General features: G+C 40.9%; 2 protein-coding genes across 3 annotated transcripts in view; both read right to left on the bottom strand.

Annotated features, from left to right (window-relative positions):
• Positions 1-19,748, bottom strand: part of LOC144506579 (adhesion G-protein coupled receptor G7-like) — a 55,006-nt gene extending 35,258 nt beyond the window's left edge. Inside the window, exons 1-3 of one of the 2 annotated variants that reach the window (XM_078232892.1) lie at positions 16,381-19,748; positions 856-984; positions 513-629 (exon numbers count right to left, since the gene is read on the bottom strand). In XM_078232892.1, the coding sequence (XP_078089018.1) occupies positions 513-629; positions 856-984; positions 16,381-16,489 (355 nt within the window). In that variant the 5' untranslated portion in view covers positions 16,490-19,748. The remainder of the gene's footprint in view (positions 1-512; positions 630-855; positions 985-16,380) is intronic. The other variant, XM_078232891.1, reaches the window with a different exon arrangement.
• A 2,760-nt stretch (positions 19,749-22,508) lies between these two features.
• On the bottom strand, positions 22,509-27,572 carry jagn1a (jagunal homolog 1a). The gene is made up of 2 exons (XM_078232894.1): positions 27,468-27,572; positions 22,509-23,940 (listed from the first exon to the last, which is right to left on the bottom strand). Exons 1-2 carry the CDS (start codon positions 27,554-27,556, stop codon positions 23,478-23,480), a joined length of 552 nt encoding a protein of 183 aa, XP_078089020.1. The 5' UTR covers positions 27,557-27,572; the 3' UTR covers positions 22,509-23,477.
• Positions 27,573-27,879: the final 307 nt, after the last annotated feature.

The raw sequence follows: 27,879 nt of genomic DNA, 5'->3' as shown, positions 1-27,879 counted from the left end.
CAGCATTCTTATTGGGGTACCTCTGGCTGGGTCCAGCATTTATTGCCCATCCCTAATTGCCCTCCATTTCAGAGGATAGTTGAGAGTCAACTACATTGCTGTGAATCTGGAGTCACACGTAGGCCAGACCGGGTAAGGACAGCAGGTTTCCTTCCCTAAAGGACATTAGTGGACCAGATGGGTTTTTATGACAATCAACAATGGTTTCATGGTAGATTCTTAATTCCAGATTTTTACTGAATTCAAATTTCACCATCTGCCATGGTGGGATTCAAACCCGGGTCCTCAGAGCAATACCCTGGGATTCTGGATTCTTGTCTAATGACAATAGTAATACGCCAACACCTCCCCAATTGATAGATGGGAACCAAATATTCTGATGTAATAAAGTTAAAATTATGTGGGTTGCCTTTAAAATAATAAAGAAATCTTTATCTAAAGGAGCTATTGCTACTGATCTAAGATACTGGCCAAAACTACCTGTTAATACCATAAACAAGAGATCAACATACCATTTACAGTGTATGGCTCACATTCTTCTTTAGAATAGCCATACTGTCCCACTAAAATTTCACTGAATGTAAACAGTCCCCGAGAGGAATTGTACACACTTCTTGCACAGAAATTGGCTGCAAGGAAATCAAATGAAGTTTTCGTAAGGTCATGAAGAAGCAAAATGAGTCATGGTTTTATATTGTTAAAAATTGTCATGTCTTCAAATTATATTTTGGTTATTGTATGTCACTAAATATTCCAATGGTTAGTTCAATACAATTTTCACTAAACTCTGAGTAATTGTCGACAATTTACCACCATAGTCAACTTGTCACATAGAAAAAGATCAAATGTACAGACCAATCTCACAGTGATCTCCTTTCCATTCATCTGGACACACACAGGTTTCATTTTCACAGGTTCCATTGTTTAAGCAGTAACATGACTGTGGGTTGGCAGATGGGGCTGATGGTGGTTTTATGAAAGAACCTAAAAATTAACAAAATACAGCATTTAAAAACGGAAATGTGCTTAAGGATTTTGGCTACTGAATCTAATAACTAAATGGTTAAAACCTTAATTAAGCCTTAATACTTGTGCGCACATCCCTGGTATTTGAACGTAATACCTTTGATATCTGTTGCCTTTAGGGCCATTCACTTCACTGCTAAATCATAAGACCATCAGACATAGGAGCAGAATTAGGCCACTCGATTCATCGAGTCTGCTCCGCCATTCAATCATGGCTGATATTCTTCTCATCCCCATTTCCCTGCCTTTTCCCCATAACCCCTGATCCCCTTATTAATCAAGAACGTATCTATCTCTGGCTTAAAGACACTCAATGACCTGGCCTCCACAGCCTTCTGCAGCAAAGAGTTCCACAGATTCACCACTGTCTGGTTGAAGAAATTCCTCCTCATCTCTGTTTCATAGGATCATCCCTTTTGCCTGAGATTGTGCCCTATGGTTCTAGTATTTCCTACTAGTGGAAACATCCTCTCCAAGTCCATTCTATCCAGGCCTCGCAGTATCCTGTAAGTTTCAATAACTTACCCCCTCATCTTTCCAAACTCCAACGAGTACAGACCTAGAGTCCTCAGCCATTCCTCATACAACAAGCTCTTCATTCCAGGGATCATTCTTGTGAACCTCCTCTGGACCACTTCCAAGGCCAGCACATCCCTCCTTAGACATGGGGCCCAAAACTGCTCACAATACTCCAAATGGGGTCTGACCAGAGCCTTATACAGCCTCAGAACTACATCCTTACTCTTGTATTCTCGCCCTCTCGACATGAATGCTAACATTGCATTTGTCTTCCTAACTGCTGACTGAACCTGTACGTTAACCTTAAGAGAATCTTGAACAATGACTCCCAAGTCCCTTTTTGTTTCTGATTTCCTAAGCATTTTCCCATTTAGAAAATAGACTATGCCCCCATTCCTCCTTCCAAAATGCATAACCTCACACTTTTCCACATTGTATGCCATCTGCCACTTCTTTGCCCCCTCTCCTAACCTGTCCCAGTCCTTCTGCAGTCCCCCTGCTTCCTCAATATTACCTGTCCCTCTACATATCTTTGTGTCATCTGCAAACTTAGCTACAGTGCCTTCAGTTCCTTCTTCCAAATCGTTAATGTATATTGTGAAAAGTTGTGGTCCCAGCACTGACCCCCGAGGCACACCACTAGTCACCAGCTGCCACCCTGAAAAAGATCCCTTTATTCCCAGTCTCTGCCTTCTGCCAGTCAGCCAATCCTCTACCCATGCCAGGACCTTACCCGTAACACCATGGGCTCTTAACTTATTTAACAGTCTTCTATCCGCACCTTGTCAAAGGCCTTCTGGAAATCTAAATACATCATGTCCACTCGATCTCCTTTATCTAACTTTCTTGTTATCTCCTCAAAGAGCTCTAACAGATTTGTCAGACATGACCTCCCCTTGATTAAGTCGTGCTGACTCAGTCCTATTTTATCATGCACTTCCAAGTACTCCGTAATCTCATCTTTAATAATGAGGCGGCATGGTGGCACAGTGGTTAGCACTGCTGCCTTACAATGCCAGGGACCCGGGTTCGATTCCTTGCTTGGGTTATTGTCTGTGTGGAACTTGCACGTTCTCCCCGTGTCTGCGCGGGTTTCCTCCGGGTACTCCGGTTTCCTCCCAGTCTGAAGGACGTGCAGCATTAATGTAAGCCTTACTTGTGACAAATAAGTAAAAAAGACTCTAAAATCTTGCCAATGACTGAAGTCAGGCTAACCGGCCTATAATTTCCCATCTGCTGCCCCCTCCCTTCTTAAACAGCGGTGTTACATTAGCTACTTTCCAGTCCTCTGGGACCCTCCCTGCCTCCAGTGATTCCTGAAAGATCACCACCAACGTCTCCACAACTCCTCAGCTATCTCTTTTGCAACCATGTGGTGTAGTCCATCCGGTCCAGGTGATTTATCCACCTGCAAACCTTTCAGTTTCCCCAGAACCTTCTCCTTAATGATGGCCACTACACTCACCTGTGCCCCCTGACTCTCCTGGAACTCTGGCATCCCACTGATGTCTTCCACCATGAAGACTGATGCAAAGTAACTATTCAGTTCCTCTGCCCTTTCTTTGTCTTCTATTATTATTTCTCCAGCCTCCTTTTCCAGTGGTCCAATGTCTATTTTTGCCTCTCTTACCTTTTATATCGTGAAAAAAACTCTTCCTATCTACTTTTATATTACTAGCTAGCTTACACTCATATTTCATCTTCTCCCCTATTATTTCTTTTTTAGTTGTCCTCTGCTTCCTTTTAAAGGTTTCCCAATCCTCTGGCTTCCCACTAATCCTTGCCACTTTGTATGCTTTTTTTTTTGCTTTTATGATGTCCTTGACTTCCCTCATCAGCCATGGATGCCTCGTCCTCCCCTTAGCCTGCTTCCTCCTCCTGGGGATGAATTTCTGTTGCGCCTCCCGAATAACTCTCAAAAACTCCTGCCATTGCTGTTCCACTGTCTTCCCTGCTAGGCTCCCTTTCCAATCAACTCTGGCCAGCTCCTCCCTCATGTCTTTGTAGTTACCTTTATTTAATTGTAATACCGTTACATCTGATCCCAGCTTCTCCCTCTCAAACTGCAGGGCAAATTCTATCATATTGTGGTCACTGCTCCCTGAGGGTTCCTTCACCTTAAGTTCCCTACATTAAAAAAGCTCCCAAAATAGACAGTAAAATTATGTGAAACATCTTTTAGGAATCTGAGAAAGGATGTAAAGTTCAATATTCAAGATCATATAAGTGATTTAGAGGAAAATGTAACTGGTTCGATTAGTAAGTTTGAGACGACAGAAAAGTTGGTGGAATTGCGAATAGCGATGAGGACCGTCAGAGGGTACAGCAGGATATAGATCGGTTGGAGACTTAGGCTGAGAGATGGCAGATGGGGTTTAATCCGGTAATGCGAGGTAATGCATTTTGGAAGGTCTAATACAGATGGAAAATATACAGTAAATGGCAGAACGCTTAAGGGTATTGATTGGCAGAGGGATCTGGTTGTACAGGTACACAGGTCACTGAAAGTGGCAACGCAGCTGGAGAAGGTAGTTAAGAAGACATTCGGTATGCTTGCCTTCATTAGCCGGGGCATTGAGTTCAAAAATTGGCAAGCCATGTTGCAGCTTTATACAACCTTGGTTAGGCCGCACTTGGAATATAGTGTTCAATTCTGTTCGCCACACTACCAGAAGGGGTGGAGGCTTTGGAGAGGGTACAGAACAGATTTACCAGGATGTTGCCTGGTAAATTGGCACAGGGTCAATAAGATTAAGGAGGTAAATGCGTGGCTCAAAGATTGGTGTGGGAGGAATGGGTTTGAATTCATGGGACATTGGCACCAGTATTGAGGAAGAGAGGACCTGTTCCGAAGGGACTGTCTTCATCTGAATCGTGCTGGGACCAGAGTCCTGGCGAATCGTATAATTAGGGCTGTAGATAGGGTTTTAAACTAAATAGTGGAGGGGGAGGGTTCAGTTGTATGGAGAATTAGAAAATCAAAGTTAAAGGAGAGGGTAGAAGTGCAGGTTAATGGAGCTGAGGGCTCAGGAGAGGTTAGTAAAGTTTCCAGACCACGTAATAGAACAGAGAGGTGGCAGGAATCTAACCTCAGGCAGAGCCAAAAAGGTGACAAGTATGAGAAGGGAGGTGGTCAATGCAAGACTGAGGGTGTTGTACCCAAATGCGGGCAGTATACAGAACAAAGTAAATAAGCTTGTTGCACACATTGAAATTGGCCGGTACAATGTTGTGGGCATCACAGAGACGTGGCTGCAAGGGGATCAGGGCTGGGATCTAAATATCCAAGGATATGTGTCCTATCGGAAGGACAGGCAGATGGGCAAAGGAGGCGGGGTTGCATTGTTAGTAAGGAATGAAATTAAACCGATAGCAAGAAGTAATATAGGATAAGAAGGCATAGAATCTCTGTGGGTAGAGTTGAGGAATCGCAAAGGTAAAAGACACTGATGGGAGTTATGTAGTAGTCAGGATGTGGGGCAGAAAATAAATCAGGAGATAGAAAAGGCATATAAAAAAGGCAATATTACAATAATCATGGGGGATATCAATATGCAGATGGACTGGAAAAATCAGGTAGATAGTGGATACCAAGAAAAGGAATTTGTGGAATGTCTAAGAGATGGTTTTTTGGAGCAGCTTGTGACAGAGCCGACTAGGGAACACGTAATTCTGGATTTGGTGATGTGTAATGAGGCAGACTTGATTAGGGAACTTGAGGTGAAGGAAATAGAAAACAGAAACTAGAAATAGTAAGGAGAAAAAGTCACTGATAGGCATAGTCTATAGGCTACCAAATAATAACATCATGGTGGGGTGAGAAATAAACAAATAAATAACCGATGCATGTAAAAATGGTACAGTAATTATCATGGGGGATTTTAATCTACATATCAATTGGTCAAACCAGGTTGGTCAAGGCAGCCTTGAGGAGGAGTTCATAGAATGTATCTGCGATAGCTTCCTTGAACAGTATGTAATGGAACCTACGAGGGAGCAAGCTATCCTAGATCTGGTCCTGTGTAATGAGACAGGAATAATTAATGATCTTACAGTTAGGGATCCTCTCGAAAGAAGCTATCACAGTATGGTTGAATTTAAAATACAGATGGAGCATGAGGAGGTAAAATCCAATACAGTGTCTTGTGCTCAAACAAAGGAGACTGCAAAGGGATGAGGGAGGAGTTGGCTAAGGTAGACTGGGAGCAAAACCTTTATGGTAGGGCAATTGAGGAACAGTGGAGGACTTTCAAAGCGAACTTTCACAGTGCTTGGCAAAAGTATATACCAGTGATAAGAAAAAGAGATAATCAGCCATGGATATCTAAAGAAATAAAGGAGGGTATCAAATTGAAAGAAAAGGCATACAAAGTAGCAAAGGTTTGTGGGAAACTAGAGGATTGGGAGATCTTTAGGTCAACAGAAAGCCACAAAAAAAGCTATCAAGAAAAGTAAGATGGATTATGAGAGTAAACTAGCTCAGAATATAAAAACAGATAGCAAAAGTTTCTACAAATTTATAAAACGAAAAAGAGTGGCTAAAGTTAACATTGGTCCTTTAGAGGATGAGAAGGGGGATGTAATAATTGGAAATGAAAAAATGGCTGAGGCATTGAACAGGTATTTTGTGTCAGTCTTCACAGTGAAAGACACAAATAACATGCCAAAAATTGATGACAGGAAAGCTTTGGCAGGTGAGGACCTAGAAACTATCACTGTCATGAAAGAGGCAGTGTTGGGCAAGCTAATGGGGCTAAAGGTAGACAAGTCTCCTGACCCTGATGGAATGCATCCCAGGGTACTAAAAGAGATGGCAGGGGAAATAGCAAATGCACTAGTGGTAATTTACCAAAATTCGCTGGATTTTGGGGTGGTTCCCGCAGATTGGAAAACAGCAAATGTGACGCCACTGTTTAAAAAAGGAGGTAGACAAAAGGCGGGTAACTATAGGCCGGTTAGCTTAACTTCTGTCGTAGTGAAAATGCTTGAATCTATCATCAAGGAAGAAATAGCGAGACATCTGGATATAAATTGTCCCATTGGTAAGACGCAGCATGGGTTCATGAAGGGCAGGTCATTTTTGGCTAATTTGGTGGAATTCTTTGAGAATATTACATGCGCGGTGGACAATGGGGAACCTGTGGATGTGGTGTATCTGGATTTCCAGAAGGCATTTGACAAGGTGCCACACCAAAGACTGCTGCATAAGATAAAGGTGCACGGTGTTACGGGTAATATATTAGCATGGATAGAGGATTGGTTAACGAACAGAAAGCAAAGAGTGGAGGTAAATGGGTGTTTTTCTGGTTGGCGATCAGTGACTAGTGGTGTGCCTCAGAAATCAGTGTTGGAACCGCAATTGTTTACGATTTACATCGATGATTTGGAGTTGGGGACCAAGTGTAGTGTGTCAAAATTCGCAGATGACACTAAGATGAGTGGCAGAGCAAAGTGTGCAGAAGACGCTGAAAGTCTGCAAAGGGATATAGATAGTCTAAGTGAGTGGGCGAGGGTCTGGCAGATGGAGTACAATGTTGTAAATGTGAAGTCATCCATTTTGGTAGGAATAACAGCAAAATGGACTATTATTTAAATGGTAAAAAATTGCAGCATGCTGCTGTGCAAAAGGACCTGGGTGTCCTTGTGCAAGAATCACAAGTAGTTGGTTTGCAGGTAATTAAGAAGGCAAATGGAATTTTGTCCTTCATTGCTAGAGGGATGGAGTTCAAAAACAGCAAGATTATGTTGCAGCTGTATAAGATGTAGGTGAGGCCACATCTGGAGTACTGTGTACAGTTTTGGTCTCCTTACTTGAGAAAGGATATACTGGCACTGGAGGGGGTGTAGAGGAGATTCACTAAGTTGATTCCGGAGTTGAGAGGGTTGGCTTATGAGGAGAGACTGAGTAGACTGGGGCTATACTCATTGGAATTCAGAAGAATGAGGGGAGATCTTATAGAAACATATAAGATTATGAAGGGAATAGATAAGATAGAAGCAGGGAAGTTGTTTCCACTGGCGGGTGAAACTAGAACTAGGGGGCATGGCCTCAAAATCAGGGGAAGCAGATTTAGGACTGAGTTGAGGAGGAACTTCTTCACACAAAGGGTTGTGAATCTGTGGAATTCCCTGCCCAGTGAAGCAGTTGAGGCTACCTCATTGAATGTTTTCAAGGCAAGGATAGATATATTTTTGAACAGTAAAGGAATTAAGGGTTATGGTGAGCGGGCGGGTAAGTGGAGCTGAGTCCACAAAAAGATCAGCCATGATCTTATTGAATGGCGGAGCAGGCTCGAGGGGCCAGATGGTTTACTCCTGCTCCTAGTTCTTATGTTCTTATGATCCCTTAGGGAGCAGTGACCACAATATGATAGAATTTACCCTGCAGTTTGAGAGGGAGAAGCTGGAATCAGATGCAACGGTATTGCAATTTAATAAAGGTAACTACAAAGACATGAAGGAGGAGCTGGCCAGAGTTGATTGGAAAGGGAGCCTAGCAGGGAAGACAGTGGAACAGCAATGGCAGGGGTTTTTGAGAGTTATTCGGGAGGCACAACAGAAATTCATCCCAAGGAGGTGGAAGCATGCTAAGGGGAGGACGAGGCATCCATGGCTGACGAGGGAAGTCAAGGGACAGCATAAAAGCAAAAGAAAAAGCATACAAAGTGGCGGGGATTAGTGGGAAGCCAGAGGATTGGGAAGCCTTTAAAATCGAGCAGAGGGCAACTGAAAAAGCAATAAGGGGGGAGAAGATGAAATATGAGTGTAAGCCAGCTAGTAATATAATAGAAGATAGGAAGAGCTTTTTTCAATATATAAAATGTAAGAGAGAGGCAAAAATAGCCATTGGACCACTGGAAAATGAGGCTGGAGAAGTAATAACAGGAAACAAAGTAATGGCAGAAGAACTGAATAGTTTGCATCAGTCTTCATGGTGGAAGACAGTGGGATGCCAGAGCTCCAGGAGAGTCAGGAGGCACAGGTGAGTGTAGTGGCCTTCACTAAGGAGAAGGTTCTGGGGAAACTGAAAGGTTTGAAGGTGGATAAATCACCTGGACCGGATGGACTACACCCCAGGGTTCTAAAAGAGATAGCTGAGGAAATTGCGGAGGCATTGGTGGTGATCTTTCAGGAATCATTGGAGGAGGGAGGGTACCAGAGGACTGGAAAGTAGCTAATGTATCATCATTGTTTAAGAAGGGAGGGAGGCAGCAGAAGAGAAATTATAGGCTGGTCAGCTTGACCTCGGTCATTGGCAAGATTTTAGAGTCCATTATTAAAGATGAGTTCACAGAGTACTTGGAAGTGCATGATAAAGTAGGACTGAGTCAGCATGGCTTTGTCAAGGGGAAGTCATGTCAGACAAATCTGTTAAGAGTTCTTTGAGGAAGTAATGAGAAAGTTAGATAAAGGAGAACCAGTGGACATGATTTATTTAGATTTCCAGAAGGCCTTTGACAAGGTGCCGCATAGGAGACTGTTAAATAAGTTAAGTGCCCATGGTGTTAAGGGTAAGATCCTGGCATGGATAGAGGATTGGCTGACTGGCAGAGTGTGAGGATAAAGGAGTCTTTCTCAGGATGGCAGCCGATGACTAGTGGTGTGCCTCAGGGGTCAGTGCTGAGACCACACTTTTCACAACATACATTAACAATTTGGAGGAAGGAACTGAAGGCACAGTTGCTAAGTTTGCAGATGATACAAAGATATGTAGAGGGATAGGTAGTATTGAGGAAGCAGGGGGGCTGTAGAAGGACTTGGACAGGTTAGGAGAGTGGGCAAAGAAGTGGCAGATGGAATACAACGTCGAAAAGTGTGAGTTTATGCACTTTGGAAGGAGGAATGGAGGCATAGTATATTTTCTAAATGGAAAAAGAAACACAAAGGGACTTGGGAGTCATTGTTCAAGATTCTCTTAAGGTTAACGTGCAGGTTCAGTCGGCAGTTAGGAAGGCAAATACAATGTTAGCATTCATGTCGAGAGGGCTAGAATACAAGAGCAGGGTTGTACTTCTGAGGCTGGATAAGGCTCTGGTCAGACCCCATTTGGAGTATTGTGAGCAGTTCTGGGCTCCATATCTAAGGAAGGATGTGTTGGCCTTGGAAGTGGTCCAGAGGAGGTTCACAAGAATGATCCCCAAAATGAAGAGCTTGTCGTATGAGGAACGGTTGAGGACTCTGGGCCTGTACTTGTTGGAGTTCAGAAGGATGAGGGGTGATCTTATTGAAACTTGCAGAATACTGCGAGGCCTGGATCGAGTGGACATGGAGAGGATGTTTCCACTAGTAGGAAATACTAGAACGAGAGGGCACAACCTAAGCCTAAAGGGATGATCCTTTACAACAGGGATGAGGAGGAATTTCTTCAGCCAGAGAGTGGTGAATCTGTGGAACTCTTTGCTGCAGAAGGCTGTGGAGGGCAGGTCATTGAGTGTCTTTAAGCCAGAGATAGATAGGTTCTTGATTAATAAGGGGATCAGGGGTTATGAGGAAAAGGCAGAAGAATGGAGATGAGAAAAATATCAGCCATGATTGAATGCCGGAGAAGACTCAATGGGCCGAGTGGCCTAATTCTGCCCTACATCTTATGGTGCGGAGGGCATTAGTTCCAAGAAGGGTTGGAGAAACTTGGTTTGTTCTCACTGGAACGGCAGAGGTTAAGCATCGACCTGACAGAAGTCTACAAGATTATGAGGGACATGGACAGAGTGGATAGTCAGAAGCTTTTTTCCAGGGTGGAGGAGTCAATAACCAGGGGGCTTAGGTTTAAGGTGCGAGGGGCAAGGTTTAAAGGTGATGTATGAGGCAAGGTTTTTTTACACAGAGGGTGGTGGGTGCCTGGAACTCGCTGCTGGGGGAGGTAGTGGAAGCGGACACAATAGTGACTTTTAAGGGGCGTCTGGACAAATACATGAATTGGCTGGAATAGAGGGATATGGCCCCCGGAAGGGTAGAGGTTTTAGTTCAGTCGAACAGCACGGTCAGTGCAGGCTTGGAGGGCCGAAGCTGTGCTGTAAATTTCTTTGTTCTCTTTGTTCTTTGTATCTATCATAGGTATCTTGACCTGAATCTTCTGTGCAGGGTCAGAACACCTAAAACTCAGAAAATTCCTCTCACAATTGGAATTGTTTGAAGTCTCCCACTCTAACTCAAAGTATGAGACATTTTCAAAAGGCCCCAGGCAGCAGGAGAGTTGTCCAGTGGAAGTTCAAACTTCTCGAGCAATTCCAATGAATTCAATGTTTTGGGATTTCTGATGGGTTCCATAGTGTATCCTTTGCATTATAGCCAGTCTCTGACCATCCAGAGAGAAATAATCTTACTGAGGCCAGTCATCCATCACCATCATCCTTTATTTACAACATTTTGCAGTACAGAATACAGGTCAGCCCCAAACCCTTCAGCTGCTGGCCTGAGTAGAGCCAGCTAGTTTTAAACCCCCTGCTGCTCCTTCCCTGTTGGGTGAGCCTCCACTCGCCTAAAGTGGAGCTCATATTTTACACATGCCACATGCTATGCAAATACTGGGTCTTGGGTCAAAAGGGGAGGGAGTCTTTTGCGCTTAAATGCATTAATGTTCAAATGGTTGCGATGATAATAGTTGCTGTAGATATATACACATATTCCCCCATATACTAATCCCCCAAACCTACACATCTTGGGACACTAAGAGGAAATTTAGTATCATCAATCGACCTAACCTAAATAGATACAAAAAATAAAAAATAATTTCACTCTAGATTATCAACTGAATTCTTTTCTACCTTAAATATCTTCTTCTAATGTCATGGCCAATTTGTTAGTCTCCCTGGTTTAAAAACTGAGACGAAGTGACTGCTGAATTTTCCTTTTCCCTATCATTATCTAAAAGTTTTTCATGTGCATGCATTAGTGGAAGTACCCCACCTTTATTTTCCTTTTATCTATAGGAAACCTTAATATTATTCTCATATAATTGACCATTTCATTTTGTAATTTCAAAATTATGTAAGTAGCTGATGTAAGGTTCAAAGGTATAACAGAACACTTGGGCTCAAAGTCGAAAACAAACCTTTGGAGTTTCATTTATGCTATTAAACCACTCAAGTGTGTTAACTTATGCTTTGTAACACACTTCTGGTAAAAAGGTGATACTTGTACATTGTCTTGGAGCAGAAGGCCAATGAATATTCAGGCAGCTCACAGAAGATACATTTACATTTGGAAAGTTCTCTCAAATAAAACATAGGCCAAAGAAAAGTGTAATGATTAAATGATATACATTCCACCAGAGATGCCAGAGAAGCTACCAAAATAAAAAAACTTTCAAAAATACTCCCAAAGTATTCATCAATACACAAACCCATGTCTAGCTCGAGAGAAAAAATTGCAATTCATGCTTAAAGGGAAACCACTTTGCTCAGGTGTGCAGGTCATTGAGAGGATTTGATTGGTTCAACATGTGGAGGTGTCTCTTCCTGAGAGTGAGGTACAGTGTGTGCACACCGTCATGGATGGTAGAACATCTGGCTTTTTTAAAAGAATGCCCAGTTGAGATCGTGGGCATTTTAGTGTTGTTCCTCATCAATGTTGGTATCTATACTGAACGACAAACTCTACCATTTGATATTTTTTGCAACTTTTTTTCATGCCAACAACTCTTCAAGCTTACGATGTCTTCATTATCCTGGCTTTGGGGATGATCATGGTTCCAGTGTGTGACAAAAACTTCAGCCCAGACATGTTCACGTTCTATACAGTCAAAGACAAAAGCCTTATGAGGCTAAATTGTTTTGATAAGCTTTGCTTCAAACTTGATGACCCACCAGAGCAAACATTGTGATCGATAACATGCTCTATACCCAACAGTGTCCTTCCTCATTTATGGGATTTGAGGAGATTAAGGGGTAGAGATAATTGCTATTTATGATCTGTGCTGAAGAATCACAGAAACTGAAATGACTCGAACCAGATAGTACCACTGAGGGAAATCACTCATCGCCATGGATATTAAACCTAGTCTTTTCATCAGGCTGTGTGTCAATATTATGGTGGTCAACAAGCCATCATTCCCGGATGAATATCCACTTCCTACAATTGAAGAACTAAAAACATCACTGGGGCGGTGCAGTGGCAAGAACTGCTGCCTCACAGTACCAGGGACCCGGATTCAATTCCCAGCTTGGGTCGCTGTCTGTGCGGAATCTGCGCTTTCCCCCCATGTCTGCATGGGTTTCCTCCCACAGTACAAAAGACGTGCTGGTTAGGTGCATTGGCCATGATAAATTCTGTGTGTACCCAAACTGGCAATGAGGGAATGTTCACAATAACTTCATTGCAGTGTTAATGTAAGCCTACCTGTGACCAATAAATAAACTTTACTTTACAAACAGCGTTTGACAGGTTAAAGGCGAAGATAGCAACTCCACCACTTCTCATGCATTTCAACCCACACATGGAAATGTATGTCACAACAGATGTATCAGGGATCGTGATAGCTGCTGTTGTCTCAGTGCATTGAAAGAAAAAAACTTGTGTATCATGCCTATTGCCAGAAACTGAGCACAAACACTGTACTGGAGAGGAAGAAGCACCAGCCTGCATCTATGCTTCTGAACAATGACACATGCATTCTATGGCAGAAAGTTCATTTTCTGCACTGATCACCAAATGCTGACTACCATGTTAGTCATGTCAGGATCTGGTCAACCTCTCAGCCTATACAGATGGTCAGATCATCTTCATCACTACAACTTGGAGATGGAGTATTGTGCAGGCTTGTGCAACCAAGTAGCTTACATGCTTAGTTGCATTACTATCACACAGTGGTAGCGATAGTGAAGAAGTAACTTGCAACATTGAAGACTAAGAACGCAGTGATTTCACACATAACTGTGAATCTTGTTAGATGAGGTGAGTTGAAGGCAGAATCAGCAACAGAAAGCATACTTCAGAAAGTCAGTAGTACCTGAAAATTGTGGAAGAACTGATCCCATACTGCAGAGTATGCAGTGAGATCACATTCTTTGATGACAGCTGTGTCACATGGGATCTTGAGCAGTTTTCTCAAAAGTGTTACGGCAACATGCATTGCATCTTGCCCATGAGGACACCTGGTGGTTAAGATAAAACAGTGATTGCACGAAACTGGTGGCCAGCAATGGATTGTCACAGAAGAGTTCATTAAAAACTGTAGATTGTCAAACAGTGTCCCACACATGGCCAACAGCACCATGGCATCAACTTCAAGTAGCCACTTATGGAGCACCTAGCAGGCAACAATTTTGCTTTTTCATCATGATCTACATAGAAAATGGCCTGAAATTGCTGCAACAAATTTCATAACCACTTCAGTCATCGACATTCTAAACAAATTGTTGTAAAATGGAGCTCCTTGGAAGCTTGCAATTGACTCCAATGTTTCCAGTCACTTTAGAGTTCCTAGCAAGTCACAGAATTCACCACCATTGGACAGCGTGACAGAGTCACAATCGAATGGTGCTGTCAAACAATGATAGTGATAAAGACAGTGAGCTAGCATGTCAAAGGGGAAAAGAACAATCCTTCCTTCTCATATGTTGATCCATTCCACTGGAAAGAGACTGGTCAAACTTATGAGGTCACAATTCTCACCTGCCACTGACCATTCTTAAGCGATCACCACCATCCGACGAGAACATCAGAACCAAAGCAGAAGAAACCCAAAGCAAGATAAACAAAAGCGTACTTTGACAGTGAACAGGTGCACGGGACCAGGATTTGAAGTTGGAGATTGGATTCATACCAAACGGCCAAATTGCCATCACAGACTTGCATCATTTCTATCAGGACCAAAACAAACCAAGTGGTGGCTCGGTACCAATGCTCATCTGTTGGATGACAAACATCATGTAATGCAAATCACTCGATAGCAAGCAGACCAGTTATTTTGAGGATGAATTTTGTTTTCTGTTGAGCAACTGCAATATTGATCATTTCTTTCAATGAGCTAATGATGCAAAACCACAACTACAAGTTCATAGACCTGTGTCGTCATCAGTGACCTTAAGTACAGAAAAAGTAAAGTTTATTTATTGGTCACAAGTAAGGCTTACATTAACACTGCAATGAAATTACTGTGAAATTCCCCTAGTCACCACAGTCTGGCACCTGTTCGGGTCAATGCAACTTACCAGCACTTCTTTTAGATTGTGGGAGGAAACCGAAGCACCCAGAGGAAACCCATGCAAACACAGGGAGAACATACAAACTCCACACAGACAGTGGCCCAAGCTGGGAATCGAACCCGGGTCCCTGTGAAGCAGCAGTGCTCACCCCTGTGCCACCCCATAGTCTGTGAGAAAAGAAGAGTAAATGGACACTCCAGTCCCCAAGAAATGATTTGATGTACATTTGTTTATGATGGTTTAATTTAAAGGTGGTGTTTTAGTTTTACACAAGAGAAAAGATGTGGTATTCAGTCATTCAATCGTTTGGGTTATGTATCCATTAACTGTTCACTGTGCGCTATTTATTAGTAAGTCTGGTTGCATTTACCAAGAAACAAACAATAGCTCAAAGCTGGAAGAATGAAATCAGGCTTTTTAGATTTGATTTATTGTCACAGGTTTTTTTTTTGCACAATATACAGACAAAGCATACTCATGTAGTATATAGGGGAGAAGGAAATGAGAGTGCAGAATATAGTGTTATAGTCATACTTAGGTTGTAGAGAAAGATCAACTTAATATAAGACAGGTCCATTTAAAAGTGTAATGGCAGCAGGGAAGAAGCTGTTTTTGAGTTTGTTGGTACTCGATCTCAGACTTGTGTCTTTTTCCCAATGGAAGAAGGTGGAAAAGAGTAGGTCCGCGCTGCGTGGAGTCTTTAATTATGCTGGCTGCTTTTCTGATGCAGTGGCAAGTGTAGACGGAGTCAATGGATCGAAGGTTGGTTTGCCTGATGGCATGGGTTACATACATAACCCTTTGTAGTTTCTTGTGGTCTTGTTCAGAGCAGGAGCCATACCAAGTTATGATACAACCAGAAAGGATGCTTTCTGTGGTGCATCTGTAAAAATGAGAGGGTCGGAGCGGACATGCCAAATTTCTTTAGCCTCCTGAGAAAGTAGAGGCAATGATGGGCTTTCTTAATTATAGTGTCTGCATGGAGGGACCAGGACAGGTTGTTGGTGATCTGGACACCGAGAAACTTAAAGCTCTCAATCGAAGCATTCTATTAAAACTCTTGCGTACATTGAAGCATGTATGCCCTCTCTGCATATCTCAGAGGCATAAACACAACATATGCATTACATCCACTGGTTTCCTTTTATCCACCCTGCTTGTTAAATCAAAGAATGGTAATAAATGTGGCAACGTTTCATAAAACCACGTTGACTATGCTCAATGTCCTGCCACTAATTCATTAGTAATGGATTCCAGCATTTTCCCAATGACAGATGCTAGGCTACCTGGCCTTTCGTTTCCTGCTTGCCTTCTTTCATGAATAGAGGTGTTGCATTTGTAGTCATCATTGGACCTCTTCTTGCATTGAACCCAGATCCTAATGGTGTTGTCAATCTTTCAGACATCTCTGTCCAGGCCTACTTCATTCTACACCCCTACAAGAGCAGCTGCTTCTGCTTTGCTCTCACTTCCTCCATTATGATCTCTGGGGAGGTATCTAAAAAGTGAGAAGCAGCTCTTCAACTCATCTGCGACTCAAAGGTCACCCACGGTTACTCAACAATAAATCCAAGTATGGCAGGAGGATAGTGACATCTATACAACTGTCCCCCAGCATGACTCAGCAATTTCAAGCAGCACAGACAGGGGGAAAATTAGTCAGGAAAAACAAAGCACCTGTACTTCTTACCTGACTTAAATTTGCACACAACCTGCCAGAAAGCACCCAAAATTCCTGTGATAATAAGGCTACAGAGAACACCAACCAGCACCTTGCGGTCACACTTTACACAAAGCATGTTGATCCTTGTGCTCACCGTGTAACTGTCTTTCTTTAATAAGCAAGTTATTAAGTGGAGCTACAAGCTGTTTCTCATAAGTCCTGTTACACATTAACTGCATCACTTCCCCTCCAATTCTTGAGTTACAGCTGATTATATTAATGTAAATGGAAAGAGAAATGTAAACTGTAACCATGTCAAAATATGCACAGGAATAAGTACATTCAGATTATTACTTCACAATATCCATTTTGTGTAATTGAGAAAAAATAAAATTGGAGCATGCTTCATAAACATCGACTCTGCGCAGTCATCCGTCAGCAGTGAAATATTAACCTTGGTATTTGGTCCAGCAACAAATAAGAACGTCAGGATGAGTTGTGTGGCTGTCTTAACCACTCTATACAAATCTGATAGTTTGCTAATAATCTCAATCAACAGTATCTGATAGCCTGAATTTAAACCAGAACTAAACTGGAATTATTTATATGTGGCATCTGTACGAAAAATTTTACCTCAACAGTATTTGGTGAAAAATCTTTATATCTGAAAATATTTTTGTAAAGTAGGTTTTATGCCACTGTTTATCCAGCCTATAGAACAAGTTGATGTAATGCATTTGTAGTTCAATCATATTCTGCTTCAGACTATTACTATCATTTGTAAATCAGTCAGATACCTTCATACCTGTCAAACATTTTGATTCCAGCCCTTTCAAAAGTCATATTGTAATACCACATCAAAATGATTTCTGCTCGGAAGATAGGGGGAGTCAAATCCCAATCTAACTCTGGAGGGAAGCACTGTACCATAACGCACAGCAGAACTTATCCCTGCAAGTTCTAGACAATTTAAAAATAGCACTCAAAACACTGGAAAAGTTTGCAATGCCCTTCAAAGCTGGTAGCAGCATCATCTTGCAAGCCAACTTGCCCAGCACTGATGCACTAGTCACAAAACCAGCTCTGCTGGGCAAGATGTCATTTGAATGCGTGACACTAGATTCCAGAAGCAACTGCTCTACTCAGAACTTGGTCAAGGCCGGAGACTCCCAGGACAGCAAAAATACTTCAGGAGTGGGTGGCACGGCAGCACAGTGGTTAGCCCTGATGCCTCACAGTGCCAGGGACCCGGGTTCAATTCTGGCCTCAGGTCAGTGTGTGTGGATTTTGCACATTTTCCACGTGTCCGTGTGGGTTTCCTCCTGGTGCTCAGGTTTTCTCCCACAGTCCAAAGATGAGAGTGTTAGGTTAATTGGCCATAGTAAATTGACCCTAGTGTTGGGGGATTAGTAGGGTAAATACGCAGGGTTACAGGAATAGGGCCTGGATGGGATTGCGGTCGGTACAGACTCAATGGGCCAAATGGCCTCCTTCTGCACTGAAGGGATTCTATGAATGTACTTTAAAACTTCCCTAAAAAGTTCAAACATACCCATTAACTCACAACATGGAGGAGGTTCATTTGGGAAGGCACCAAAACACAGACATTTAATCAGGAACATGTAGATGTGAAATTGAGGCGTTGGAGAGCAAGCACAAACCTCCAGAGAACTCATATTCCCAACACTTCAAGCACTATCTGTTCCATATGTGGCAGAGTCTGCACATGCATGATCAACCAACTCAGAACCCATCAAAGCAGTGAAGCAAGTCATTCTCAATCCTGTGTGATGCCCAAGGAAAAGAAATAGGAATAGGTCTTTTCGCCATTGTGTCCGTTCCACCTGTTGAGAGCTAGAACTGGAAATCAGGCTAAAGAAAAATTAGTTGAAAAGAATTCTGAACGATATGGAAAATTTCAACTTTGAGAAAAAAATCATCAAACTGCCTAAAGAAGACAAGAACACATTAGGAATTATTCTAAGATACCAGGAATAAGTGATCTTAAAGAAGGGAGGTGGAGAGATAGAGGGGTTTAGGGTGAAAATTCTAAAGCCTCGGCCTTTGGCAGCTGAAGGTGCAACTCCCAATGATGGCTTGAAAGGAGAATGGGTGCACAAGAGGCCATAGTCAGAATTCAGGAATGTTTATTAGGCTAGACTGAATAAAGCTGAAGAGAGGCAAATCATGTGATTTAACCACAAGATGCAAGTTTTAAATTTGAAGCATTGGGTATCAATGCAGGTCAACAGGCATATGGGTGATACATAAGCAGAACTTTGTGCAGGATAGGACATGGACTGTTTTTTAAACTGCAGAGTATGGAATGTGAAAAAGAAAGCATCGGACTCGTTTGGCAAAAAGCAAAATACATCAGATTTCCAGCTGTTGCACTAACAGAAAAGGCTGGAAACATCAGGTCAGGCAGCACTTGAGGAGAGAAACTGTTCACATTTCTAACTTTACCATTCTGATGAAGGATCATTCACCGGAAACATTAACTCTTTCCCCACAGGTGCTGCAATATAGTCATCACCGAGACAGTAGCAGTACTAAATATAATTCTTTCATCTCCAGTGTTTTTTTTTGAAGTATTTTTACTTCTATACAATAGGCTGGCCAGAAATGACTGAAACAAATTGTTAATTTTCAGTCGGGTCACCTTCTTGCAAGATTATTTTAGTATCAATTATTGCTGACTAGTTAAGACATATTGTCAAAGCTTTGTCTTGCACCCATCAGGCAAGAATGACAAATTTCGAAAGGTAACTAAAAGGGAGCTGATACATTAGCAATTCGGCTTGGATTAGAGGTGGCGCTGCCACGGAGAATGCACCAGGAAGCTATTATTTCCCATCTGTTTATTCCAAAAAAGGCACAATGCCTTGTGCCCACAAAGCAGATCCTGTGATGGTGATTCCATTTCCAAGACTTCAACCATGTGACATTAATATTAATAAGCAATTACCGAAGTCCAAAGATGTGCGGGTTAGGTGGATTGGCCATGCTAAATTACCCTTAATGTCAGGGGGACTAACTAGGGTAAATGCATGAGGTTATGGGGATAGGGTCTGGGTGGGATTGTGGTCGGTGCAGACTCGATGGGGTGAATGGCCTCCTTCTGCACTGTAGGAATTCTATGAATTAGAGCAGCATGTTCAAAGCCAAATTCGCCTGATGCAATTGACATTAATTTGTTTACTCCAAAAGACAAGCACACATGAATTACAGATCAATGGTGCTGAAACTAATTTCTGCTGGAGAGCAGCAAACATGCTCAAGGCCTATATCTGCAGTCCAGACTGAAATCTAATCTCACCTTCTGTGAGGAGCAAATGTAATCTTTACCGTGCTATACTACTGCATCCTAATGCATTAGTCCAATAATCCCACTTTGATACGAGCTTTATTTCTGTTCATGTTTATAACAAATACAAGCAAGTGGAGCATTCCTGTGAATGGCATATATACATATATATTCAATAAACAAGCAGAGTATATATACATTCCAGCCGAACAGATGAAACTAAAATATTCATATTCACCAACAGCAGTATAAAATTTAGAAAGATGTGACAGTTCACTACAATTTATAGCATAAATTGATAACAAAGCAAAGCATTACATAGTGTACTTCAAGAATTTTATAGATATATATTTTCAAACTGTGAAAGCGACAGTAAATCAGGCATTAGAAATTAGCATATTACATGCACCATTAGGGGAAGGAAGATGAGTATTTCTAAAGGATAACCAACTCTACTTACAAGGATTAAAGCCCATTTGAATTATTAATTTAAAAACTCATTTTTGCAAGACATTTTTCAATTTCTATTCCATGAATCGCAGAAATTAAAATCTTGAAAAAACCTTTAACAAAGAACAGCAAAAATCAACTATTGGAAAATTTGTTTCATTGCTTCCATACCTTTTCCACCCACCCATTAAAATAAAAATGGAAAGAGAATGTGTTAAGATTTAGTTACACTGCTACATCACAATCCACTAGCTTGCCAGCATTTACTATTCATGGGCACACAAAGAATGAGGTGCAGGACTGCTCCTGGTATTAATATATTTATAACAAAATAATCTAAAACTGTGAAGATACTTTACACATCTATTTTTGTGCAGTTATGTGCATTTTAAAATAACGGAAGACATTATGCCTTGGGCACCAGAGAACTGAAAATCCTCACAATTGAAGCAGAATTCATAAATCACCATCATTCAGCACATATACTCTTGTTGCTCCAAGCATTTCTTAAGCACAAAAACAACCACTACCTTAGCTGATTCTCTCTTCCATTGCTTTTGTTAACATAAATTTTGCAAAAATTACCTTTCACATAACTTAAAATTCTGAAACATACAGTCACTGCTTCAAAATAGGAATATAATTTTCTGAAGTTGAGTTGTCTCAGCAGCTGATTGAATAGATGTAGATGTGGCAGAATATTTTTCTAAATTATATTTCTAAACATGTATCAATGTTGAAAACAGTTTTATTTCTACTTTAGGAATAGAAACTACTTCTGCAAGCATCGTGTCTGGATTTGTCTACGTAGTGGTAGTCTAACATTTTTGCTAGTCTCCCTTGTCTATCCTCATCTGAAAATATTCACTTCTCCTTGGGTATATTTTCACAGGGATCTTATCCCATAAACAATAGATTGTGCTCCATTTTCTTTGCCAATTAAGCAATCGAGGGAATTGCGTCCTTCTCCAGTTTAATGTAACTTCACACATCAGGAGAAGATAAAATGCCTGAAAAGTCTAGGCAAACAGGCATTAAAGTACAACCTGCCAGTTTGCCCATTCTGTTAACTCAGACCCTCTTCTAGTCAGTTATACTGTTTTCTTGTTGCTAAACGTGTTGTTATTGAGGGAACCAGGACCAAACCTATGATATCTGGAAAATGCATAACAAAATGCAAAAAAAAATGTAGGCTGCTGAATATTTGCAATGTAGATAAATCTTCAAACTAAAGGGAGGAAACTTCAAGAAATGTAATTTATATTGTATGTTGAAGGGAGGGTTTAGGAACTTCAACATTTATTCGATTATGGCAATAACCAAAACTATAAGTTTTCACTAACTTGTCATTATTATCTGCTCCATTTAATAGATTTGAGACCATAATGCAGCAAGATCAAGCACAGAATTTGTAGTAAAACATTACTACAAATCAGAGGATGGGAAAGTAATTTGTCCTCATCAGGAGTACAATATTGAAATCTGAATTTGAATTATTTTTCAAGTTGGCGGAAGCAAATTAAAGGTGGCAAGTTTGTTACAACAGGCTGTAACTAATTACTGTACAAGAGTTGAAAAAGTATTAATTTGTTTTGCAACAGTAATCCTTTATCTAATTAAACATTTGTAAAGTGCTAAAGACAAACTGATAAATGATATTTACAGACTGTGAGATGATGCAATTTTATTCAAAGCACAAAACACATACCATATTGATCTTGGACAAGTTACACTGCTTACACCATAAGCCCACTAAATTGTGTTACACGAGCGCAGGACAATGAATGAAGTGTTGTACCTAATTATTGTCATTGCAGCAAACAAAATGGTGAAAATCAGAATGAAAATTGAATCAACTCCCATTTGAGAATAAAATATGGACTTTGCTCAAGTTAGAATGAACCAAGTTTAACATTTTCATAGTTTTCATTTTTCCTACAGCTGAATGTGAAGCTCCCAGCCTTAAAGCCAAATCTACAATTAAAGCCCAACACATGCTCCCCACAATTATCTAGCCCTCCATCACAGCAGCTTTTGTATTGCTAAAATTCTTGCCTTCTCCATAAAAAAGAGGGAAGTTCCTTCCTAACTTTATGATTGAACATGAAGCGGGAATCCAGCTCAATTTATTAGGCCAGGTTACAACCTGCCAGTGGGATTAAGACCATTTTTGTGCAGCATTATCACCCTTGTGTAAACATTTTGGTGTTATGAAATAATTTCAGGTAGGCTGACAGCTTTTGCAGCTCTCAGAGGCCAAAGAACGTCACATTTGTATTACATATATTAAGATTTGCCGTCCTAATGTATTTTGTATATACATAATCAACCAACTTCAACAACACTAGTGCTGATTGCAGGAAAAATGGAGCACTGAGCTCAAAACGTTGATTTAAAAAAAAAGAGGCACAAAACACTGGCTAGTGTATGTATTTTACATTTAAGATCATGAGCTCCAAAATATACAGATGGTTTTATACACATTATAGCAAAATATTAAGACTGCACAATGAACAGGACCAAGTCCAAAATGAAGAGTTGTATAACTCAAACCCTATATAAGGTACTGTCAAAAGAAGATTAAATTTAGGTCTTTAAAGAAATTGTTGACCATCTTTAACTCCTTTTATCTTAACTATCTTAACTCCTTTTAACTATGTTGGCACAAACATTTTTAACTAAATAGCTCAATCAATTTGGGACGTTTTCATGCTAAAAATCAAAATAAATGGCTTGATCTTCAAGGATTGAAGCAATCTTGTTGGTCTCAGCATTCTATCCCTAATTGTGATTGTATTTAAATACCGTGTATACAAGTAACCAGAGCCCCAGTAGACTGTTTGGTCTACCATCCACACACCTTACGTTTAATTAAGTTAGCAAGACTAAATGATGTAAAAATATTTAATCTTACAGCAGCATTTCACAATGTTAAACCAATTGATTCCCCTTTTGAAAATCACAAGCTAGGCCAAGCAGTGTATCAAGAGAAAATACAAACAAATCTTAGATTTCGATAAGATCAAGTTCAGTGTATGGAAACACCTCTTAATTTTGCATTTGCCAGTAGCTTAGTGACACTGTGTCATAATTTTTTAAAAGCAATATCAAGCATCAAATTGACATCTACAGTGCGGCGTAACATCAGATGTCCTGGGGGAGAACTTACCACTGCTGTTTTACTTTGTGTGGAAGCAAATGCACTAGGGTAGAAAGATGGTAGTAAGAACAAAAACAGCTGACACAAATAAATCTGTAGTATTTAAGCTCTAGACTTCTCATTTTTACTGGACTGATGCAGTCCCATTATAATCACCATTGCTCATAAACCAGCTCTCAGTATCCAAAGATTATTTTCTTTTGCAGGCTATTTCTTCTTCTTTTCCTGTGTGGAGGTAAACCAAGAGTCCAATAATTTTTTGCTGTAGTAGATCTGCCAGCCATGCACTTGCACTGCAATAACCAAGACCAAGTACATGACTGCTACAGCAGAAAAGCCAAAGATGAAGCGGTACGCCTTGCCATGCCGGTAGAGCTGCTGTGCCATGGGAAACATTTCCATGGTGCCATAAATAAGAGGGGCAATGGAGAAGAGCCCTGCGCTGATCATGGAAAGCACAAGATAACTGATGTTGTTACGAGGAAAAGCTATGAAGCCGAAGATAGATGGTATGATGCTCAAGAGGTACGGGTATTCCCATTGATACGGCATAGCTATCAGGTCATGTGACACCAATTTCATGTGACTGACAATAACCTGAAGAGTGAGCAGTGTCCAGATTACCAAGTGAGCAATTATCAGCTTCTTAATCTCAGACTTCAGAGTTACGCTGGAATTGAAAAAGACAAATACAATGTTAAATTCATTTTGACCCCTACAGATAAGCATTTGAGATTCTGATGTACAAATTTGTGTACAGTGGACTACCCAATTACCATCCTATGGACTGTTAAATATAGGCTTGTTTATTTGTCCCACTGCTTCCCAAATGGAAGTTACTTGTATGTAGAATTTCTGCAGGAAAGATGATCAAAATAAATATTTAAGTTAAGCACTATGAGCTTAAAAGACAAATTTGTGAAGTATTTGATCATGTCTCAGAAATCTCAATAAAAACTCAATTAGTTTCTTTGAAGACCAGTAACTTGGGTAAATCAAGAGTTTCTATTTTCAGCTTATCGTTTGGGGTTTGTGGCAAACTGTCCACAAAAGTCCAGTGGTCTCCGTGACGAAGACTTGACAGTTCCAAACAGCAGTTTAAATTCGGCACCAAGTCAAACGGCATTCCCAGGCATGCAGCAGCAATGTCAGTAAGCAGGGGAGGCAGCTAATCACACCAGACAGACTACAAACCAGGAAACTACAAGCAATGATACAAGCAGCTCTGACGAAGGGTCATCTAGACTCAAAACGTTGGCTCTATTCTCTCTCCACAGATGCTGTCAGACCTGCTGAGATTTTCCAGCATTTTTGGTTTTTGTTTCAGATTACAGCATCCCAGTATTTTGCTTTTAAATTACAAGCAACGAATGCCTACATTTAATTGAAAATTTCAGTTCGTAAAATAAATGGTGGCTAGATTTAGGGAGAAGCCAAAATGTAAATTTAAACACGTTTTTTAAGATGTGGAATTTACAAAGAAAATTAATATTCCACAAATATAAAATTAGCTTCACAGGGCCAGGAAGGGTACCCGGTAGTAATTACGAAGTCAGTAGAGCATTAAAATCCAGTTCCAACTTAATCAACAAGGTACAAGCTTTTCAAAGCTTTGTTTTTTACATGGAATCATAGAATGGTTAGAAGATATAAGGGAGCCCATTCAATACATCAAGTCTGGCTCTCTGCAAGGGCAATTCAATTAGACAAACTCCCTGCCCTTTCTCCATATCTCTAAATTCTTTCACCTTTAAATGCTTAACCAAATCCCTTTTGAAAGTCCCAATTGAATCCATTTCCATTACATCCAGAATGCGATCTGGATCGCATTCAGATCCAACGATTCGTTACATAGAAATAATGTTTTCCCATATCACCTTTGGTTCTTTTCCTGAACACTTCAAATCTGGGCTCTTTGGTTCTTGATCTCTCAGCCAAAGAACAGTTTCTATCTAGCTATCTGTCTAAATTAGCAATGCAAAAGTGCAAGCTTGCATGAATTCACTGATTCTTCAACAGTACACCTTCTGAATGAGTGCAGAATCACTGACTTCTGCAATTTCATTTTATTCTGTGCAATTAACCTTCCGAAGCTGCTGTCAGTTTCAGAGGAGTAATGATGGCAAATGTTGACATTACCACTGCAAATACTAGGCTATTAACTGAAACTGCCATGAAAGATCAATTATTTTTTCAATAGTGTGGCAGGAAGAATGTTAGAACAATGAGAAAATTCTATCTGAACCACCAGAATAGACAATAGACAAACAGAGCCCCTGTTGAACATCCTATTTCGACTACACCAAAAATGCAGCATTCCCCCAGTACTGTAGTAGGTTTCTTAGCCAGTCTTAGACACTCAATATATCAGATCTTGAAGACAATCACCTGAATCAGAAGCAAGGCTGCTACTAACCAAGCCAGATTATGATTCATTTTTAAGAAGGCGGCAGGCCTGGTTGCAGATCCCTTTGTCAGGCAACAAGGAGAAATGGCAAACAAAAATTAAATTAAATTAAATGCAGTTGTGGGGCAATACAGGACTTGGTCTTGAAGAGTTGCAAATTATTTAATCAAAAAACATGACTTTGTTCAATAGTTAATATTGGGCTTCTCCTCCCCAGCCTATGAAGAAACTATAAAGCATCACAGGAATTACAGCATGTCTCTTCTGTCTCCCAGAGGTAACTTTGATGGGTATTTCAATTCAGCATTGCCCAATGACTGTGTTGTGTCAGTAAAAGACTAAAACTTTGAGCCAATTTGGAGAAATTTGAGTCAGCATGAAGGAACATTATGCTAACAGTGAATGTAATATACCAAACTGAAAAAGGCACAAGTAAATCAAGATATAGGTAAATGAGCAAGTATTTGAAAAACGGATGAGGGTACAGTGGAGGGAACAGTCACTTTGGAATATAAAGAGATATATCAGGCCGGCGATGGTGCTAATTTATCCTGTGGATGTTGGAAGCTGAGAACTAAATCATGGCTCTGTGAGGGAGGGTAAAAGACGAAAACTAAAGTGTGTGAAATAAAATGGACACTATGGAGGACCCAGTCAACCCAGAGACTTCTCAGTTGAGGAAAAATGGAAGGCATATCAGAAGCAATAATGCGCAAGGTGCCATCGTCAGAAAAGATGCAATGAAAGCAAAGAAACTGGGAGTGTAGAGGAAGCAGGATGGGAGGCAATATAATCAAGGTAGCTGTGGGAGTTGATGGACTTACATTAATATCGGTTGACAGTTTATGTCATCATATCAGAAGCAATGGTGTGGAAGCTGTCATCAGAATGCTGCTTTCTACACCAATGCTTTTGATACTTCAAAGTACCCTATACTGTTTTCCACTGTTCCTTCCATGTGAGATCCTCCTTCCTCCCTCCCTCCCTTCTTTCCCCCCCCCCCCCCCCCCCCCCCCCCCGGTCACTTCCTGTGCAAGCACAGAAGATGCCACACCTACCTCCTGGTGTCCAGCGTCACCAACACTCCTTCAAGGTGAAAGATTTACTACACCTTTCAATACAGAATAGTATACTTGCTGCTCATGTTGCAGTCTCCTTCATAGCATGGAGGCCAAACAGATACTGAACATCTCCGTTCAGTCCACAAGTGCGATCCAGGGCTTCCAATTACTATTTTAATTTCCTGTTCTACTCTGAGCTCTCCTACACTGTTTCAATGAAGCTCAATGTAATGAGCAACTCTCCATTGCTTGATTATGCACTTTATAACCTTCCAAACTCAACATTGTCAAAAGCTTCAGATCAAAACCATTTCTCCAATTTTATTTCCAGAGAACAAGTGCTAACAATGGTTCTGTTGTTGCTATTTGCACATTTCTTCCAGACGCACATTTTGTTTCTTTACAATTGCCTTTTCTCTTACACCATCACCACCCATGCCACTTACGCCCTTCAGTTTTCTTCTTTCCTCCACTCCCATTCATTTCCCAGGCTTTTCCTTGCTTACAAACTGTAAATCGCAAACTATTCCCACTTTTGATGAAGGGTCATCAACCTGAAATGTTAAACTACTTCACTCTCCAGAGATGCTGTTTGACCGAATATTGCTGAAATTTTTGTTTGTATTGCAGATTCCCAGCATTAACAATATTTTGCCTTTAAGTATGCAGCAACATTTTATGCTGTTTTATACAAATATGATTCAAATAATCAATTTATAAAAAACTTACCTCATCTGATAGTGTGAAGCTACTTTCTCTCGATGATGGAAGTCACTGCCATCTGTTCCTGCTGCACGTGGACCTGCACGGGATGCCATGGTGAACAAGCAACTTCTAGGCCTATGGGGAATGAGAGCATTAAATAAGTGACTGAGTACCTTGATGTCAATCTGGATGGTTTGAGCTACTCCCTTGATCTCCACAACATTCCAGTTCTTTCTGTAAACCTAATTCCCATTCCCTCTGTAAATTTCACTCAATTTCCTCTGTATAGCAAAGAAATTTCATAAAAACATTCCAATTCACAGTTATTCTTAGGAAAGCCAAACAGAAGCTGTTCCCGTGGCAGGAGGGTTGGTAACCTGAAAACAAAATGGTGACAAAACACAGGAAGTTATGATGACCGAGAATGCAAGAGCGG

The sequence above is a fragment of the Mustelus asterias genome, chromosome 17 (genome assembly GCF_964213995.1).
Source record: "Mustelus asterias chromosome 17, sMusAst1.hap1.1, whole genome shotgun sequence".
NCBI lineage: Eukaryota > Metazoa > Chordata > Chondrichthyes > Carcharhiniformes > Triakidae > Mustelus > Mustelus asterias.
The sequence above is the reverse complement of the archived record's forward strand: the minus strand, read 5'-3'. Positions and strand labels throughout refer to the sequence as shown.